At 53.9% G+C, this 16,885-nt stretch overlaps 1 protein-coding gene across 29 annotated transcripts in view; it reads left to right on the top strand.

Moving 5' to 3' along the window:
• Window positions 1-16,885, top strand: part of LOC116936810 (gamma-adducin-like) — a 145,534-nt gene that overhangs the window by 53,473 nt on the left and 75,176 nt on the right. For 25 of the 29 annotated variants that reach the window (XR_012931725.1, XR_012931714.1, XR_012931717.1 and 22 more), the window contains one exon: window positions 13,124-13,576. Coding sequence is in view for 7 of the 29 variants with exons in the window: in XM_076058999.1 (XP_075915114.1) it covers window positions 13,133-13,576 (444 nt within the window). In the remaining 22 variants the exon portion in view is untranslated. Of the gene's footprint in view, window positions 1-12,475; window positions 12,700-13,123; window positions 13,577-16,885 lie in introns of those variants that run through there. The other 4 variants (XR_012931731.1, XR_012931730.1, XR_012931728.1 and 1 more) reach the window with 3 other exon arrangements.

The following is a 16,885-nucleotide window of genomic DNA, read 5'->3' as shown; positions in this document are numbered from 1 at the left end:
AGTCTGGGTCTCTATGGGTGTCTATGGATCGCTGTGTGAGTCTCTATGGGTGTCTATGGATCTCTGTGGGGGCTCTATGGGTGTCTGTGGATCTCCTGTGTGAGTCTCTATGAGTCTTGGTCTCTATGGGTGTCTATGGATCTCTGTGTGAGTCTCTATGAGTCTGGGTCTCTATGGGTGTCTATGGATCTCTGTGAGTCTCTATGAGTATGGGTCTCTATGGGTGTCCATGGATCTCTGTGTGGGTCTCTATGAGTCTGGGTCTCTATGGGTGTCTATGGATCGCTGTGTGAGTCTCTATGGGTGTCTATGGATCTCTGTGGGGGCTCTATGGGTGTCTATGGATCTCCTGTGTGTCTCTATGAGTCTGGGTCTCTATGGGTGTTTATGGATCTCTGTGTGAGTCTCTATGAGTCTGGGTCTCTATGGGTGTCTATGGATCTCAGTCTGGGTCTCTATGAGTCTGGGTCTCTATGGGTGTCTATGTATCTCAGTATGGGTCTCTATGGGTGTCTATGGATCTCTGTGAGGGTCTCTATGTGTCTGGGTCTCTATGGGTCTCTATGGATCTCTGTGTGAGTCTCTATGGGTGTCTATGGATCTCTGTGGGCGTAACTCGGTATGGGTCTCTATGGGTGTCTATGGATCTCTGTGGGGTCTCTATGAGTCTGGGTCTCCATGGGTGTCTATGGATCTTTGTGTGAGTCTCTATGAGTTTGGGTCTCTATGGGTGTCTATGGATCTCTGTGTGAGTCTCTATGAGTCTGGGTCTCTGGGTGTCTATGGATCTCTGTGTGAGTCTCTATGAGTCTGGGTCTCTATGGGTGTCTATGGATCTCTGTGTGAGTCTCTATGAGTCTGAGTCTCTATGGGTGTCTATGGATCTCTGTGTGAGTCTCTATGAGTCTGAGTCTCTATGGGTGTCTATGGATCTCTGTGTGAGTCTCTATGAGTATGGGTCTCTATGGGTGTCTATGGATCTCTGTGTGAGTCTCTATGAGTATGGGTCTCTATGGGTGTCCATGGATCTCTGTGTGGGTCTCTATGAGTCTGGGTCTCTATGGGTGTCTATGGATCGCTGTGTGAGTCTCTATGGGTGTCTATGGATCTCTGTGAGGGTCTCTATGTGTCTGGGTCTCTATGGGTGTCTATGGATCTCTGTGGGGGCTCTATGTGTCTGGGTCTCTATGGGTGTCTCTGGATCTCAGTATGGGTCTCTATGGGTGTCTATGGATCTCCTGTGTGAGTCTATGAGTCTGGGTCTCTATGGGTGTCTATGGATCCCTGTGGAGGTCTCTATGGGTGTCTATGGATCTCTGTGAGGGTCTCTATGTGTCTGGGTCTCTATGGGTGTCTATGGATCTCTATGGGGGTCTCTATGAGTCTGGGTCTCTATGGGTGTCTGTGGATCTCTATGGGGGTCTCTATGAGTCTGGGTCTCTATGGGTGTCTATGGATCTCAGTCTGGGTCTCTATGAGTCTGGGTCTCTATGGGTGTCTATGGATTTCCTGTGTGAGTCTCTATGAGTCTGGGTCTCTATGGGTGTCTATGGATCTCTGTGTGAGTGTCTATGAGTATGGGTCTCTATGGGTGTCTATGGATCTCTGTGTGAGTGTCTATGAGTATGGGTCTCTATGGGTGTCTATGGATCTCTGTGGGGGTCTCTATGAGTCTGGGTCTCTATGGGTGTCCATGGATCTCTGTGTGAGTCTCTGAGTCTGGGTCTCTATGGGTCTCTATGGGTGTCTCTGGATCTCAGTATGGGTCTCTATGGGTGTCTATGGATCTCAGTATGGGTCTCTGAGTGTCTATGGATCTCTGTGTGAGTGTCTATGAGTATGGGTCTCTATGGGTGTCTATGGATCTCTGTGGGGGTCTCTATGAGTCTGGGTCTCTATGGGTGTCTCTGGATCTCAGTATGGGTCTCTATGGGTGTCTATGGGTCTCTATGGGTGTCTATGGGTCTCTATGGGTGTCTATGGGTCTCTATGGGTCTCTATGGGTGTCTATGGGTGTCTATGGGTGTCTATGGATCTCTGTGGGGGTCTCTCTTTTGCCTGCACTTTGTGACGACTCCCCCCCCCTCCCCCCCACATCCCCCTCCCCCCTTGCCCCCCCCCCCCACTCCACGCTGAATGTTCTGCGACCCAGGCAACAGACCACATGCTGTGAGTGAGTGAGTGGGGGGTGGTGGTGGTGGTGGTGGTGGTCACAATGGCTCCCTTCTTAGGCCCCGCGGTTTCAATCTTTTCTTTTTTTGCCTCGGAGAATCCTCGTGGCGGTGGCGGTGGCGGTGGCGGCGGCGGCGGTGACGTCACCGCGGCGACGGCGGCGGCGACGTCACCGCGGCGCCCGTGCCAGGCCAGGTGCACGTCGAGGCTACCGCGTGAAGGAATGTCGAACGGCCCGCTGGCCAGGTCACGGGGCGGACCCAGCTGGTGCCACGGGTCGACTGACCGAGATGACCGGCCGATGCACCCTAACTGTGCCAACCCGCTGCGCTTTAGCCACCCGGCGCTCCGCTCGTTGTTGTGAGCGTCGCTCCTCCGCCCTCCGTTGTTGTTGGAGGGCAACTGCCTCCAACTGCCCAGTAGCATCCTTCACGAGCCTCCTCCACAGAGGCCGATCTTGACACCGCTGGTACCAGTCAGCGGCAAGTCCACTCAGCCTCCACGTCCCTCCCGTACCACGTCACTCCGTCTCCTCTCCAGTGGAGAATGGCGGTGGTTGTTGTTGTTGTTGTTGCTGGTGGTGGTGGCCGGGGTGAGATTTGGCTTTGCGTGTCTCCACCCCTCCTCCTCCCCCCCCCCCTTCATTAGACGTGGGGGGTTTGGGGGGTGAGCGCTCCGCTAATCCCTCCACGCGAAACGAACCCGACATTTCCCGCCCCCCCTCCCGCCCCGCCAAGGCCGAGAGACACGATCAGCGTTCCGACCCCGTGACCCGGTCTCCCACGAGTCTCTCACGAGTCTCCCACGAGTCTCCGTGAGTCTCCCAGGAGTCTCCCGTGAGTCTCCCGTGAGTCTCCCGTGACTCTCCCGCGAGTCTCCCGTGAGTCTCCCCGAGTCTCCGTGAGTCTCCCGTGAGTCTCCCCGAGTCTCCCGTGAGTCTCCCCGAGTCTCTGTGAGTCTCCCGTGAGTCTCCGTGAGTCTCCCGTGAGTCTCCCCGAGTCTCCGCGAGTCTCCGTGAGTCTCCGTGAGTCTCTGTGAGTCTCCCGTGAGTCTCCGTGAGTCTCCCCGAGTCTCCCGTGACTCTCCCACGAGTCTCCCGTGAGTCTCCCGTGAGTCTCCCCGAGTCTCCGTGAGTCTCCCGTGAGTCTCCACGAGTCTCCCGTGAGTCTCCCCGAGTCTCCGTGAGTCTCCCGTGAGTCTCCCGTGATTCTCCCGCGAGTCTCCGTTAGTCTCCCGTGACTCTCCGTGAGTCTCCCGTGAGTCTCCGTGAGTCTCCCGTGAGTCTCCCGCGAGTCTCCCGTGAGTCTCCCGCGAGTCTCCGTGAGTCTCCCGTGAGTCTCCCGTGAGTCTCCGTGAGTCTCCCGTGACTCTCCCCGAGTCTCCCGTGAGTGTCCCCGAGTCTCCGTGAGACTCCCGTGAGTCTCCCACGAGTCTCCCGTGAGTCTCCGTGAGTCTCCCGCGAGCCTCCCCGAGTCTCCCGTGAGTCTCCCGTGAGTCTCCCGCGAGTCTCCCGTGAGTCTCCCGTGAGTCTCCCGTGAGTCTCCGTGAGTCTCCCACGAGTCTCCCGTGAGTCTCCGTGAGTCTCCCGTGAGTCTGCCCGAGTCTCCGTGAGTCTCCCGTGAGTCTCCGTGAGTCTCTGTGAGTCTCCCGTGAGTCTCCGTGAGTCTCCCCGAGTCTCCCGTGACTCTCCCACGAGTCTCCCGTGAGTCTCCCGTGAGTTTCCCCGAGTCTCCGTGAGTCTCCCGTGAGTCTCCACGAGTCTCCCGTGAGTCTCCCCGAGTCTCCGTGAGTCTCCCGTGAGTCTCCCATGATTCTCCCGCGAGTCTCCGTTAGTCTCCCGTGACTCTCCGTGAGTCTCCCGTGAGTCTCCGTGAGTCTCCCGTGAGTCTCCCTTGAGTCTCCCGTGAGTCTCCCGCGAGTCTCCGTGAGTCTCCCGTGAGTCTCCCGTGAGTCTCCGTGAGTCTCCCGTGACTCTCCCCGAGTCTCCCGTGAGTGTCCCCGAGTCTCCGTGAGTCTCCCGTGAGTCTCCCGTGAGTCTCCCGCGAGTCTCCGTGAGTCTCCCGTGAGTCTCCCACGAGTCTCCCGTGAGTCTCCGTGAGTCTCCCGCGAGTCTCCCCGAGTCTCCCCGAGTCTCCGTGAGTCTCCCGTGAGTCTCCCGTGAGTCTCCCACGAGTCTCCCGTGAGTCTCCGTGAGTCTCCGTGAGTCTCCCACGAGTCTCCCGTGAGTCTCCCACGAGTCTCCCGTGAGTCTCCCACGAGTCTCCCGTGAGTCTCCGTGAGTCTCCCGTGAGTTTCCCACGAGTCTCCCGTGAGTCTCCGTGAGTCTCCCGTGAGTCTGCCCGAGTCTCCGTGAGTCTCCCGTGAGTCTCCCGCGAGTCTCCGTGAGTCTCCCGCGAGTCTCCGTGAGTCTCCCGCGAGTCTCCCCGAGTCTCCCGCGAGTCTCCCCGAGTCTCCGTGAGTTTCCCCGAGGCTCCACGAGTCTCCCGTGAGTCTCCCCGAGTCTCCTGTGAGTCTCCACGAGTCTCCCCGAGTCTCCGTGAGTCTCCCCGAGTCTCCGTTAGTCTCCCCGAGGAGTGAGCGAGTCTCCCCGAGTCTCCCGTGAGTCTCCCCGAGTCTCCCCGAGTCTCCCCGAGTCTCCGCGAGTCTCCCGCGAGTCTCCCGCGAGTCTCCCCGAGTCTCCCCGAGTCTCCCGTGACGCTCCCCGAGTCTCCCGTGAGTCTCCCGTGAATCTCCGTGAGTCTCCCGTGAGTCTCCGTGAGTCTCCCGTGAGTCTCCCCGAGTCTCCCCGAGGAGTGAGCGATCTATCTATGAGTGAGTGACCTCTGATGGAGTGAGTGAGTGACCTCTGATGGAGCGAGTGACCTCTGATGGAGTGACCTCTGATGGAGTGAGTGAAGTTTAATGGAGCGGGTGACCTCTGATGGAGCGGGTGACCTCTGATGGAGCGGGTGACCTCTGATGGAGCGGGTGACCTCTGATGGAGTGACATCTGAGTGAGCGACCTCTGATGGAGTGAGTGGGTGACCTCTGAGTGAGTGGGTGACCTCTGATGGAGCAAGTGAACTCTGATGGAGCGAGTGACCTCTGATGGAGCGAGTGACCTCTGAGTGAGCGAGTGACCTCTGAGTGAGTGAGTGACCTCTGATGGAGTGAGTGAGTAATATCTGATGGAGTGAGTGAGTGACCTCTGATGGAGTGAGTGAGTGACCTCTGATGGAGTGAGTGACCTTTGAGTGAGTGCCCTCTGATGGAGTGAGTGAGTGACCTCTGATGGAGTGAGTGACCTCTGGAGTGAGTGACCTCTGATGGAGTGAGTGACCTCTGATGGAGTGAGTGACCTCTGGTGGAGTGAGTGAGTGATCTCTGATGGAGTGAGTGACCTCTGATGGAGCGAGTGACCTCTGATGGAGTGGGTGACCTCGGATGGACCGGGTGACCTCTGATGGAGCGGGTGACCTCTGATGGAGTGACATCTGAGTGAGCGACCTCTGATGGAGTGAGTGGGTGACCTCTGAGTGAGTGGGTGACCTCTGATGGAGTAAGTGACCTCTGATGGAGCGAGTGACCTCTGATGGAGCGAGTGACCACTGATGGAGCGAGTGACCTCTGATGGAGTGAGTGAGTAATATCTGATGGAGTGAGTGACCTCTGATGGAGTGAGTGAGTGACCTTTGAGTGAGTGCCCTCTGATAGAGTGAGTGACCTCTGATGGAGTGAGTGACCTCTGATGGAGTGAGTCAGTGACCTCTGATGGAGTGAGTGACCTCTGATGGAGTGAGTGAGTGACCTCTGATGGAGTGAGTGACCTCTGATGGAGTGACATCTGAGTGAGCGACCTCTGATGGAGTGAGTGGGTGACCTCTGATGGAGCAAGTAACCTCTGATGGAGCAAGTGACCTCTGATGGAGCAAGTGACCTCTGATGGAGCGGGTGACCTCTGATGGAACGGGTGACCTCTGATGGAGTGGGTGACCTCTGATGGAGCGAGTGACCTCTGATGGAGTGACATCTGAGTGAGCGACCTCTGATGGAGTGAGTGGGTGACCTCTGAGTGAGTGAGTGACCTCTGATGGAGTGAGTGGGTGACCTCTGAGTGAGTGAGTGACCTCTGATGGAGTGAGTGACCTCTGATGGAGCGAGTGACCTCTGATGGAGTGAGTGACCTCTGATGGAGCGAGTGACCTCTGATGGAGTGATTGAGTGACCTCTGATGGAGTGAGTGACCTCTGAGTGAGTGAGTGACCTCTGATGGAGTGAGTGAGTGACCTTTGAGTGAGTGCCCTCTGATGGAGTGAGTGAGTGACCTCTGATGGAGTGAGTGAGTGAGTGACCTCTGATGGAGTGAGTGACCTCTGATGGAGTGAGTGACCTCTGATGGAGCGAGTGACCTCTGATGGAGTGAGTGACCTCTGATGGAGCGAGTGACCTCTGATGGAGCGAGTGACCTCTGATGGAGTGAGTGACCTCTGATGGAGTGAGTAATCTCTGATGGAGTGAGTGACCTCTGATGGAGTGAGTGACCTCTGATGGAGTGAGTGACCTCTGATGGAGTGAGTGAGTGACCTCTGATGGAGTGAGTGAGTAATCTCTGATGGAGTAAGTGAGCGACCTCTGGAGTGAGTGGGTGACCTCTGAGTGAGTGGGTGACCTCTGATGGAGCGAGTGACCTCTGATGGAGCGAGTGACCTCTGATGGAGCGGGTGACCTCTGATGGAGCGAGTGACCTCTGAGTGAGTGAGTGACCTCTGAGTGAGTGAGTGAGTAATATCTGATGGAGTGAGTGAGTGACCTCTGATGGAGTGAGTGAGTGACCTCTGATGGAGTGAGTGACCTTTGAGTGAGTGCCCTCTGATGGAGTGAGTGAGTGACCTCTGATGGAGTGAGTGACCTCTGGAGTGAGTGACCTCTGATGGAGTGAGTGACCTCTGATGGAGTAAGTGACCTCTGGTGGAGTGAGTGAGTGATCTCTGATGGAGTGAGTGACCTCTGATGGAGCGAGTGACCTCTGATGGAGTGGGTGACCTCTGATGGACCGGGTGACCTCTGATGGAGCGGGTGACCTCTGATGGAGTGACATCTGAGTGAGCGACCTCTGATGGAGTCAGTGGGTGACCTCTGAGTGAGTGGGTGACCTCTGATGGAGCAAGTGACCTCTGATGGAGCGAGTGACCTCTGATGGAGCGAGTGACCACTGATGGAGCGAGTGACCTCTGATGGAGTGAGTGAGTAATATCTGATGGAGTGAGTGACCTCTGATGGAGTGAGTGAGTGACCTTTGAGTGAGTGCCCTCTGATGGAGTGAGTGACCTCTGATGGAGTGAGTGACCTCTGATGGAGTGAGTGAGTGACCTCTGATGGAGTGAGTGACCTCTGATGGAGTGAGTGAGTGACCTCTGATGGAGTGAGTGACCTCTGATGGAGTGAGTGAGTGACCTCTGATGGAGCGAGTGACCTCTGATGGAGCGGGTGACCTCTGATGGAGCGGGTGACCTTTGATGGAGCGGGTGACCTCTGATGGAGCGGGTGACCTCTGATGGAGCGAGTGACCTCTGATGGAGCGAGTGACCTCTGAGTGAGTGAGTGACCTCTGATGGAGTGACATCTGAGTGAGCGACCTCTGATGGAGTGAGCGGGTGACCTCTGATGGAGCAAGTAACCTCTGATGGGGCAAGTGACCTCTGATGGAGCAAGTGACCTCTGATGGAGGGAGTGACCTCTGATGGAGCGAGTGACCTCTTATGGAGCGAGTGAGTGACCTCTGAGTGAGCGAGTGACCTCTGAGTGAGTGAGTGACCTCTGGAGTGAGTGAGTGACCTCTGATGGAGTCGGTGACCTCTGATGGAGTGAGTGACCTCTGATGGAGTGAGTGACCTCTGAGTGAGTGAGTGCCCTCTGATGGAGTGAGTGAGTGACCTCTGATGGAGTGAGTGACCTCTGATGGAGTGAGTGACCTCTGATGGAGTGGGTGACCTCTGATGGAGTGAGTGACCTCTGATGGAGTGACATCTGAGTGAGCGACCTCTGATGGAGTGAGTGGGTGACCTCTGAGTGAGTGAGTGACCTCTGATGGAGTGAGTGACCTCTGATGGAGCGAGTGACCTCTGATGGAGTGATTGAGTGACCTCTGATGGAGTGAGTGACCTCTGAGTGAGTGAGTGACCTCTGATGGAGTGAGTGAGTGACCTTTGAGTGAGTGCCCTCTGATGGAGTGAGTGAGTGACCTCTGATGGAGTGAGTGAGTGACCTCTGATGGAGTGAGTGACCTCTGATGGAGTGAGTGACCTCTGATGGAGTGAGTGACCTCTGATGGAGTGAGTGACCTCTGATGGAGTGAGTGAGTGACCTCTGATGGAGTGAGTGAGTGACCTCTGATGGAGTGAGTGAGTGACCTCTGATGGAGCGAGTGACCTCTGATGGAGCAAGTGACTTCTGATGGAGTGAGTGACCTCTGATGGAGCGAGTGACCTCTGATGGAGCGAGTGACCTCTGATGGAGTGAGTGACCTCTGATGGAGTGAGTGACCTCTGATGGAGTGAGTGAGTGACCTCTGATGGAGTGAGTGAGTAATCTCTGATGGAGTAAGTGAGTGACCTCTGATGGAGTGAGTGAGTGACCTCTGATGGAGTGAGTAATCTCTGATGGAGTGAGTGATCTCTGATGGAGTGAGTGACCTCTGATGGAGTGAGTGACCTCTGATGGAGTGAGTGAGTGACCTTTGAGTGAGTGACCTCTGATGGAGTGAGTGAGTGACCTCTGATGGAGTGAGTGACCTCTGATGGAGTGAGTAATCTCTGATGGAGTGAGTGAGTGACCTCTGAGTGAGTGAGTGACCTCTGATGGAGTGAGTGGTCTCTGATGGAGTGAGTGACCTCTGATGGAGTGAGTAATCTCTGATGGAGTGAGTGAGTGACCTCTGATGGAGTGAGTGACCTCTGATGGAGTGAGTGAGTGACCTCTGATGGAGTGAGTGACCTCTGATGGAGTGAGTGAGTGACCTCTGATGGAGTGAGTGACCTCTGAGTGAGTGAGTGACCTCTGATGGAGTGAGTGACCTCTGATGGAGTGAGTGACCTCTGAGTGAGTGAGTGACCTCTGATGGAGTGAGTGACCTCTTATGGAGTGAGTGACCTCTGATGGAGTGAGCGAGTGACCTCTGAGTGAGTGAGTGACCTCTGATGGAGTGAGTGAGTGACCTCTGATGGAGTGAGTGAGTAATCTCTGATGGAGTGAGTGAGTGACCTCTTATGGAGTGAGTGAGTGACCTCTGATGGAGTGAGTGACCTCTGATGGAGTGAGTGAGTAATCTGATGGAGTGAGTGAGTGACCTCTTATGGAGTGAGTGAGTGACCTCTGATGGAGTGAGTGACCTCTGATGGAGCGAGTGACCTCTGATGGAGCGAGTGACCTCTGATGGAGTGAGTGAGTGACCTCTGATGGAGTGAGTGGTCTCTGATGGAGTGAGTGAGTAATCTCTGAAGGAGTGAGTGAGTGACCTCTGATGGAGTGAGTGAGTGACCTCTGATGGAGTGAGTGAGTGACCTCTGATGGAGTGAGTGACCTCTGAGTGAGTGACCTCTGATGGAGTGAGTGACTTCTGATGGAGTGAGTGAGTAATCTCTGATGGAGTGAGTGAGTGACCTCTGATGGAGTGAGTGAGTGAGTGACCTCTGATGGAGTGAGTGACCTCTGATGGAGTGAGTGAGTGACCTCTGATGGAGTGAGTGGTCTCTGATGGAGTGAGTGAGTAATCTCTGAAGGAGTGAGTGAGTGACCTCTGATGGAGTGAGTGACCTCTGATGGAGTGAGTGAGTGACCTCTGAGTGAGTGAGTGACCTCTGATGGAGTGAGTGAGTGACCTCTGATGGAGTGAGTGAGTGACCTCTGAGTGAGTGAGTGACCTCTGATGGAGTGAGTGACCTCTGAGTGAGTGGTCTCTGATGGAGTGAGTGAGTAATCTCTGAAGGAGTGAGTGAGTGACCTCTGATGGAGTGAGTGAGTGACCTCTGATGGAGTGAGTGAGTGACCTCTGAGTGAGTGAGTGACCTCTGATGGAGTGAGTGACCTCTGAGTGAGTGGTCTCTGATGGAGTGAGTGAGTAATCTCTGAAGGAGTGAGTGAGTGACCTCTGATGGAGTGAGTGAGTAACCTCTGATGGAGTGAGTGAGTGACCTCTGATGGAGTGAGTGAGTGACCTCTGATGGAGTGAGTGAGTGACTTGTGGTGCGCTTGCTCTGGCTGCAGCTGCAGCAGTAGCAGCAGCTGTGCTGGGCTGGAGCCCTAGAAGGCAAAATCAAACAACAACAACTCCTCTCATCCCATCCCTCCTCTCTCCTCGCTCCTCCCCCCCCTCCGCCTTTGTCTTCCTCCGTGTGCGGGGGCGTCCTGCGTTCGTCTTGTTGCGTGAGAGTGGTGAGCGGGATGTTGTGGGTGGGTGTGTGTGCGGTGTGGTGTGTGGGGTGTGTGTGGGGTGTAGTTTGTGTGGTGTGTAGTGTGTCAGTGTGGGGTGTGGTAGTGTGTCAGTGTGTGGTGTTTAGTGTGTGGGGTGTAGTGTGTGTGTGTGTGGTGTGTAGTGTCAGTGTGTGGTGTAGTGTGTGTGTGCGGGGTGTGTGGTGTAGTGTGTGTGTGGTGTGTAGTGTCAGTGTGTGGTGTAGTGTGTGTGTGCGGGGTGTGTGGTGTAGTGTGTGTGTGGTGTAGTGTGTGTGTCTGGTGTGTAGTGTCAGTGTATGGTGTAGTGTGTGTGTGCAGGGTGTGTAGTGTGTGTGGTGTGTGGTGTAGTGTGTGTGTGGTGTGTAGTGTCAGTGTGTGGTGTAGTGTGTGTGTGTGGGGTGTGGTGTGTAGTGTGTGTGTGGGGTATAGTGTTTCTGTGTAGTGTGTGGTGTAGTGCTGGGTTGTCGTATGGGGTGTAGTGTGTGTGGAGGGAGTGTGTGTGTGGTGTGTAGTGTGTCAGTGTGTGTGGAGTGTAGTGTGTGTGTGGTGTGTCAGTATGTAGTGTAGTGTGCGTGTGTCTGTGGGATGTAGTGTGTGTGGTGTGTGTGTGTAGTGTGTGGGATGTAGCGTGTGTGTGTGTAGGATGTGTGTGTGTAGGATGTGTGTGTGTAGGATGTATTTTGTGTTTGTAGGATGTATTGTGTGTGGGAGTGTGTGTGTGGGGGGGGGGGGGGTGTAGTTGTGTGTGGGAGTGTGTGTGTGTGTGTGTGGGGTGTCATTATGTGTGGGGTGTAGTTGTGTATGTTTGGGGTGTAGTGTGTGGTGTAGTTGTGTGTATGGGGGGGTGTAGTTGTGTGTGTCGGGGGTGTAGTTGTGTGTGTGGGGTGTAGTTGTGTGTGGGGTGTAGTTGTGTGTGTGTGTGTGGTGTAGTTGTGTGTGTATAGGGGGCGTAGTTGTGTGTGTATAGGGCTGTAGTTGTGTGTGTATTTGGGGTGTAGTTGTGTGTGTGTGTGGTGTAGTTGTGTGTGTGGGGGGGTAGTTGTGTGTGTATAGGGGGCATAGTTGTGTGTGTGTGGGGTGTAGTTGTGTGTGTGTGTGGGGGGTGTAGTTGTGTGTGTGGGGTGTGTGTGTGTGTGGGGTGTAGTTGTGTGTGTGTGTGTGTGGGGTGTAGTTGTGTGTGTGTGGGGTGTAGTTGTGTGTGTGTGTGGTGTAGTTGTGTGTGTGTGTGTGGGGTGTAGTTGTGTGTGTGTGGGGTGTAGTTGTGTGTGTGTGGGGTGTAGTTGTGTGTGTGTGGGGTGTAGTTGTGTGTGTTTGGGGGGTGTAGTTGTGTGTGTGTGGTGTAGTTGTGTGTGTGTGGGGTGTAGTTGTGTGTGTGTGTGGGGTGTAGTTGTGTGTGTGTGTGGTGTAGTTGTGTGTGTGTGGGGTGTAGTTGTGTGTGTTTGGGGGGTGTAGTTGTGTGTGTGTGTGGGGTGTAGTTGTGTGTGTGTGGGGTGTAGTTGTGTGTGTGTGGGGTGTGTGTGTGTGGGTGGGGTGTGTGTGTGTGGGATGTGTGTGTGTGTGGTGTAGTTGTGTGTGTGTGGTGTAGTTGTGTGTGGGGTGTAGTTGTGTGTGTGTGGGGTGTAGTTGTGTGTGGGGTGTAGTTGTGTGTGGGGTGTAGTTGTGTGTGTGTGGGGTGTAGTTGTGTGTGTGGTGTAGTTGTGTGTGGGGTGTAGTTGTGTGTGGGGTGTAGTTGTGTGTGGGGTGTAGTTGTGTGTGGGGTGTAGTTGTGTGTGTGTGGGGTGTAGTTGTGTGTGTGTGGGGTGTAGTTGTGTGTGTGGTGTAGTTGTGTGTGGGGTGTAGTTGTGTGTGTGTGGGGGTGTAGTTGTGTGTGTGGGGTGTAGTTGTTGTGACCTGGTCCTGGGCCTCCCCTAGGTCGACTCGGTCTCAAATTAGTCGCTGGGGTAGCTGTGTGTGTAGTCGTAAACATCGCTAGCACTGGGGAGACAAAGGCGGCCGGGCGTGGTGGTGCTGGCCACCCACCCCCTCTGTGTGTGCCGGTAGCCTTCATAGGAGCTGCTGCTGCTGCTACTCGCTACTAACAGCACTTGCCCCAGCAGCACCGTAAGAGGCTACAAGGGGGACCTTTGTCTTTGTGTGCAGGCGTTTTTCCACTCATTTACTTCCACTGATCTCTCTCCTCATCCTCCCTCCCCTCTCCTCCCTCCCCCCCTCCCTCTCATCCCTCTCCTCTCCTCTCCCCTCCGTCTCATCCCTCTCCTCCCTCCCCTCTCTCCCTCCCCTCTCCTCCCCCCCTCCCTCCCCCCTCTCTTTCCCTCCCCTCTCCTCCCTCTCCTCCCTCCCCTCTCCTCTCCCCTTCCTCTCCTCCCTCCCTCCCTCTCATCCCTCCCCCCCTCCCCTCCCTCTCATCCCTCTCCTCTCCCCTCCCTCCTTCCCCTCCCTCTCATCTCCTCCCTCCCCCCCTCTCCTCCCCTCCCTCCCCCCCCCTCCCTCCCCCACCACCTTCCCGTCCCCCACCCTTCTCCAGGCCCTCGCCATGAGCCTCTGCCAGGATCCCGTCTCTGTGGTGACGACTCCGCCGGGAGCCAGGGGTGGAGTTGGTGGTGGAGTTGGTGGAGGAGTTGGTGGAGGAGTTGGTGTTGGAGTTGGTGGAGTTGGTGGAGGAGTTGGTGGAGGAGTTGGTGGTGGAGTTGGAGTTGGTGGAGGAGTTGGAGTTGGTGGAGTTGGTGGAGTTGGTGGAGGAGTTGGAGTTGGTGGAGTTGGTGGAGGAGTTGGAGTTGGTGGTGGAGTTGGTGGAGTTGGTGGAGGAGTTGGAGTTGGTGGAGTCGAGGTGGGTCCGGCGTGGTGCCGCGGGCCCTCCGGAGCGGACGAGTGTGGCGATGGCGCTTGCCTGCGTGGCAGGGGCTTGACGCCTGACCTCCAGCAGGACCTGCAGATGATGGAGCAGCGTCAGCGTGTCACCACCATCCTGCAGAGCGAGGTACCCCCCCCGGGGGGAGTGCGAGGGGCCGGCTTCCACATTCAGCCTCTCAGCAGCAGCAGCGGCAGCAGCAGCAGCAGCGGGGTCAGACTCTTGAATCAGTGCTGGTGAACAGGGATCAGTTTCAACATTCAGTGACTCATCAGCAGCAGGGTCAGACTCTTGAGTCAGTGCTGGTGAACAGGGATCAGTTTCAACATTCAGTGACTCATCAGCAGCAGGGTCAGACTCTTGAGTCAGTGCTGGTGAACAGGGATCAGTTTCAACATTCAGTGACTCATCATCATCATGAGTAGCAGACTGTGAGTCAGTGCTGGTGAACAGGGATCAGTTTCAACATTCACTGTCTCATCATCATCATGAGTAGCAGACTGTGAGTCAGTGCTGGTGAACAGGGATCAGTTTCAACATTCAGTGACTCATCATCATCATCAGTAGCAGACTCTGAGTCAGTGCTGGTGAACAGGGATCAGTTTCAACATTCAGTGACTCATCATCATCATGAGTAGCAGACTGTGAGTCAGTGCTGGTGAACAGGGATCAGTTTCAACATTCACTGTCTCATCATCATCATGAGTAGCAGACTGTGAGTCAGTGCTGGTGAACAGGGATCAGTTTCAACATTCAGTGACTCATCATCATCATCAGTAGCAGACTCTGAGTCAGTGCTGGTGAACAGGGATCAGTTTCAACATTCAGTGACTCATCATCATCATCAGTAGCAGACTCTGAGTCAGTGCTGGTGAACAGGGATCAGTTTCAACATTCAGTGACTCATCATCATCAGTAGCAGACTGTGAGTCAGTGCTGGTGAACAGGGATCAGTTTCAACATTCAGTGTCTCATCAGCAGCAGCAGTAGCAGACTCTGAGTCAGTGCTGGTGAACAGGGATCAGTTTCACCATTCAGTGACTCATCATCATCATCAGTAGCAGACTCTGAGTCAGTGCTGGTGAACAGGGATCAGTTTCAACATTCAGTGACTCATCATCATCAGTAGCAGACTCTGAATCAGTGCTGGTGAACAGGGATCAGTTTCAACATTCAGTGACTCATCAGCAGCAGGGTCAGACTCTTGAGTCAGTGCTGGTGAACAGGGATCAGTTTCAACATTCACTGTCTCATCATCATCAGTAGCAGGGTCAGACTCTTGAGTCAGTGCTGGTGAACAGGGATCAGTTTCAACATTCAGTGACTCATCATCATCATCAGTAGCAGACTCTGAGTCAGTGCTGGTGAACAGGGATCAGTTTCAACATTCAGTGACTCATCATCATCATGAGTAGCAGACTGTGAGTCAGTGCTGGTGAACAGGGATCAGTTTCAACATTCACTGTCTCATCATCATCATGAGTAGCAGACTGTGAGTCAGTGCTGGTGAACAGGGATCAGTTTCAACATTCAGTGACTCATCATCATCATCAGTAGCAGACTCTGAGTCAGTGCTGGTGAACAGGGATCAGTTTCAACATTCAGTGACTCATCATCATCATCAGTAGCAGACTCTGAGTCAGTGCTGGTGAACAGGGATCAGTTTCAACATTCAGTGACTCATCATCATCAGTAGCAGACTGTGAGTCAGTGCTGGTGAACAGGGATCAGTTTCAACATTCAGTGTCTCATCAGCAGCAGCAGTAGCAGACTCTGAGTCAGTGCTGGTGAACAGGGATCAGTTTCACCATTCAGTGACTCATCATCATCATCAGTAGCAGACTCTGAGTCAGTGCTGGTGAACAGGGATCAGTTTCAACATTCAGTGACTCATCATCATCAGTAGCAGACTCTGAATCAGTGCTGGTGAACAGGGATCAGTTTCAACATTCAGTGACTCATCATCATCATCATCAGTAGCAGACTCTGAGTCAGTGCTGGTGAACAGGGATCAGTTTCAACATTCAGTGACTCATCATCATCAGTAGCAGACTGTGAGTCAGTGCTGGTGAACAGGGATCAGTTTCAACATTCAGTGTCTCATCATCATCAGTAGCAGACTCTGAGTCAGTGCTGGTGAACAGGGATCAGTTTCAACATTCAGTGACTCATCATCAGTAGCAGCAGCAATAGCAGCAGCAGCAGACTCCGAATCAGTGCTGGTGAACAGGGATCAGTTTCACCATTCAGTGTCATCATCATCATCATCAGTAGCAGACTGTGAGTCAGTGCTGGTGAACAGGGATCAGTTTCACCATTCAGTGTCATCATCATCATCAGTAGCAGACTCTGAGTCAGTGCTGGTGAACAGGGATCAGTTTCACCATTCAGTGACTCATCATCATCAGTAGCAGACTCTGAGTCAGTGCTGGTGAACAGGGATCAGTTTCAACATTCAGTGACTCATCATCATCAGCTGCAGACTCTGAATCAGTGCTGGTGAACAGGGATCAGTTTCAACATTCAGTGACTCATCATCATCAGCTGCAGACTCTGAATCAGTGCTGGTGAACAGGGATCAGTTTCAACATTCAGTGGCTCATCATCATCTTCAGCAGCAGACTCTGAGTCAGTGCTGGTGAACAGGGATCAGTTTCAACATTCAGTGACTCATCATCATCATCAGTAGCAGACTGTGAGTCAGTGATGGTGAACAGGGATCAGTTTCACCATTCAGTGACTCATCATCATCATCAGTAGCAGACTCTGAATCAGTGCTGGTGAACAGGGATCAGTTTCACCATTCAGTGACTCATCATCATCAGTAGCAGACTGTGAGTCAGTGCTGGTGAACAGGGATCAGTTTCAACATTCAGTGACTCATCATCATCATCAGTAGCAGACTCTTGAGTCAGTGCTGGTGAACGGGGATCAATTTCAACATTCAGTGTCTCATCATCATCAGTAGCAGCAGATTCTGAGTCAGTGCTGGTGAACAGGGATCAGTTTCACCATTCAGTGACTCATCATCATCAGTAGCAGACTCTGAGTCAGTGCTGGTGAACAGGGATCAGTTTCAACATTCAGTGACTCATCATCATCATCAGTAGCAGACTCTGAATCAGTGCTGGTGAACAGGGATCAGTTTCAACATTCAGTGACTCATCATCATCATCAGTAGCAGACTCTGAGTCAGTGCTGGTGAACAGGGATCAGTTTCAACATTCAGTGACTCATCATCAGTAGCAGACTCTGAATCAGTGATGGTGAGCAGGGATCAGTTTCAACATTCAGTGACTCATCAGCAGCAGGGGCAGACTCTGAGTCAGTGCTGGTGAACAGGGATCAGTTTCAACATTCAGTGACTCATCATCATCATCAGTAGCAGACTCTGAGTCAGTGCTGGTGAAAAGGGATCAGTTTCAACATTCAGTGACT

This window comes from Petromyzon marinus, assembly GCF_048934315.1.
Source record: "Petromyzon marinus isolate PM22_M1 ecotype Great Lakes invasive population chromosome 83 unlocalized genomic scaffold, UKy_Petmar_22M1.pri1.0 chr83_unloc.3, whole genome shotgun sequence".
Taxonomy (NCBI): domain Eukaryota; kingdom Metazoa; phylum Chordata; class Hyperoartia; order Petromyzontiformes; family Petromyzontidae; genus Petromyzon; species Petromyzon marinus.
This window is presented reverse-complemented; position numbering and strand designations above follow the sequence as displayed.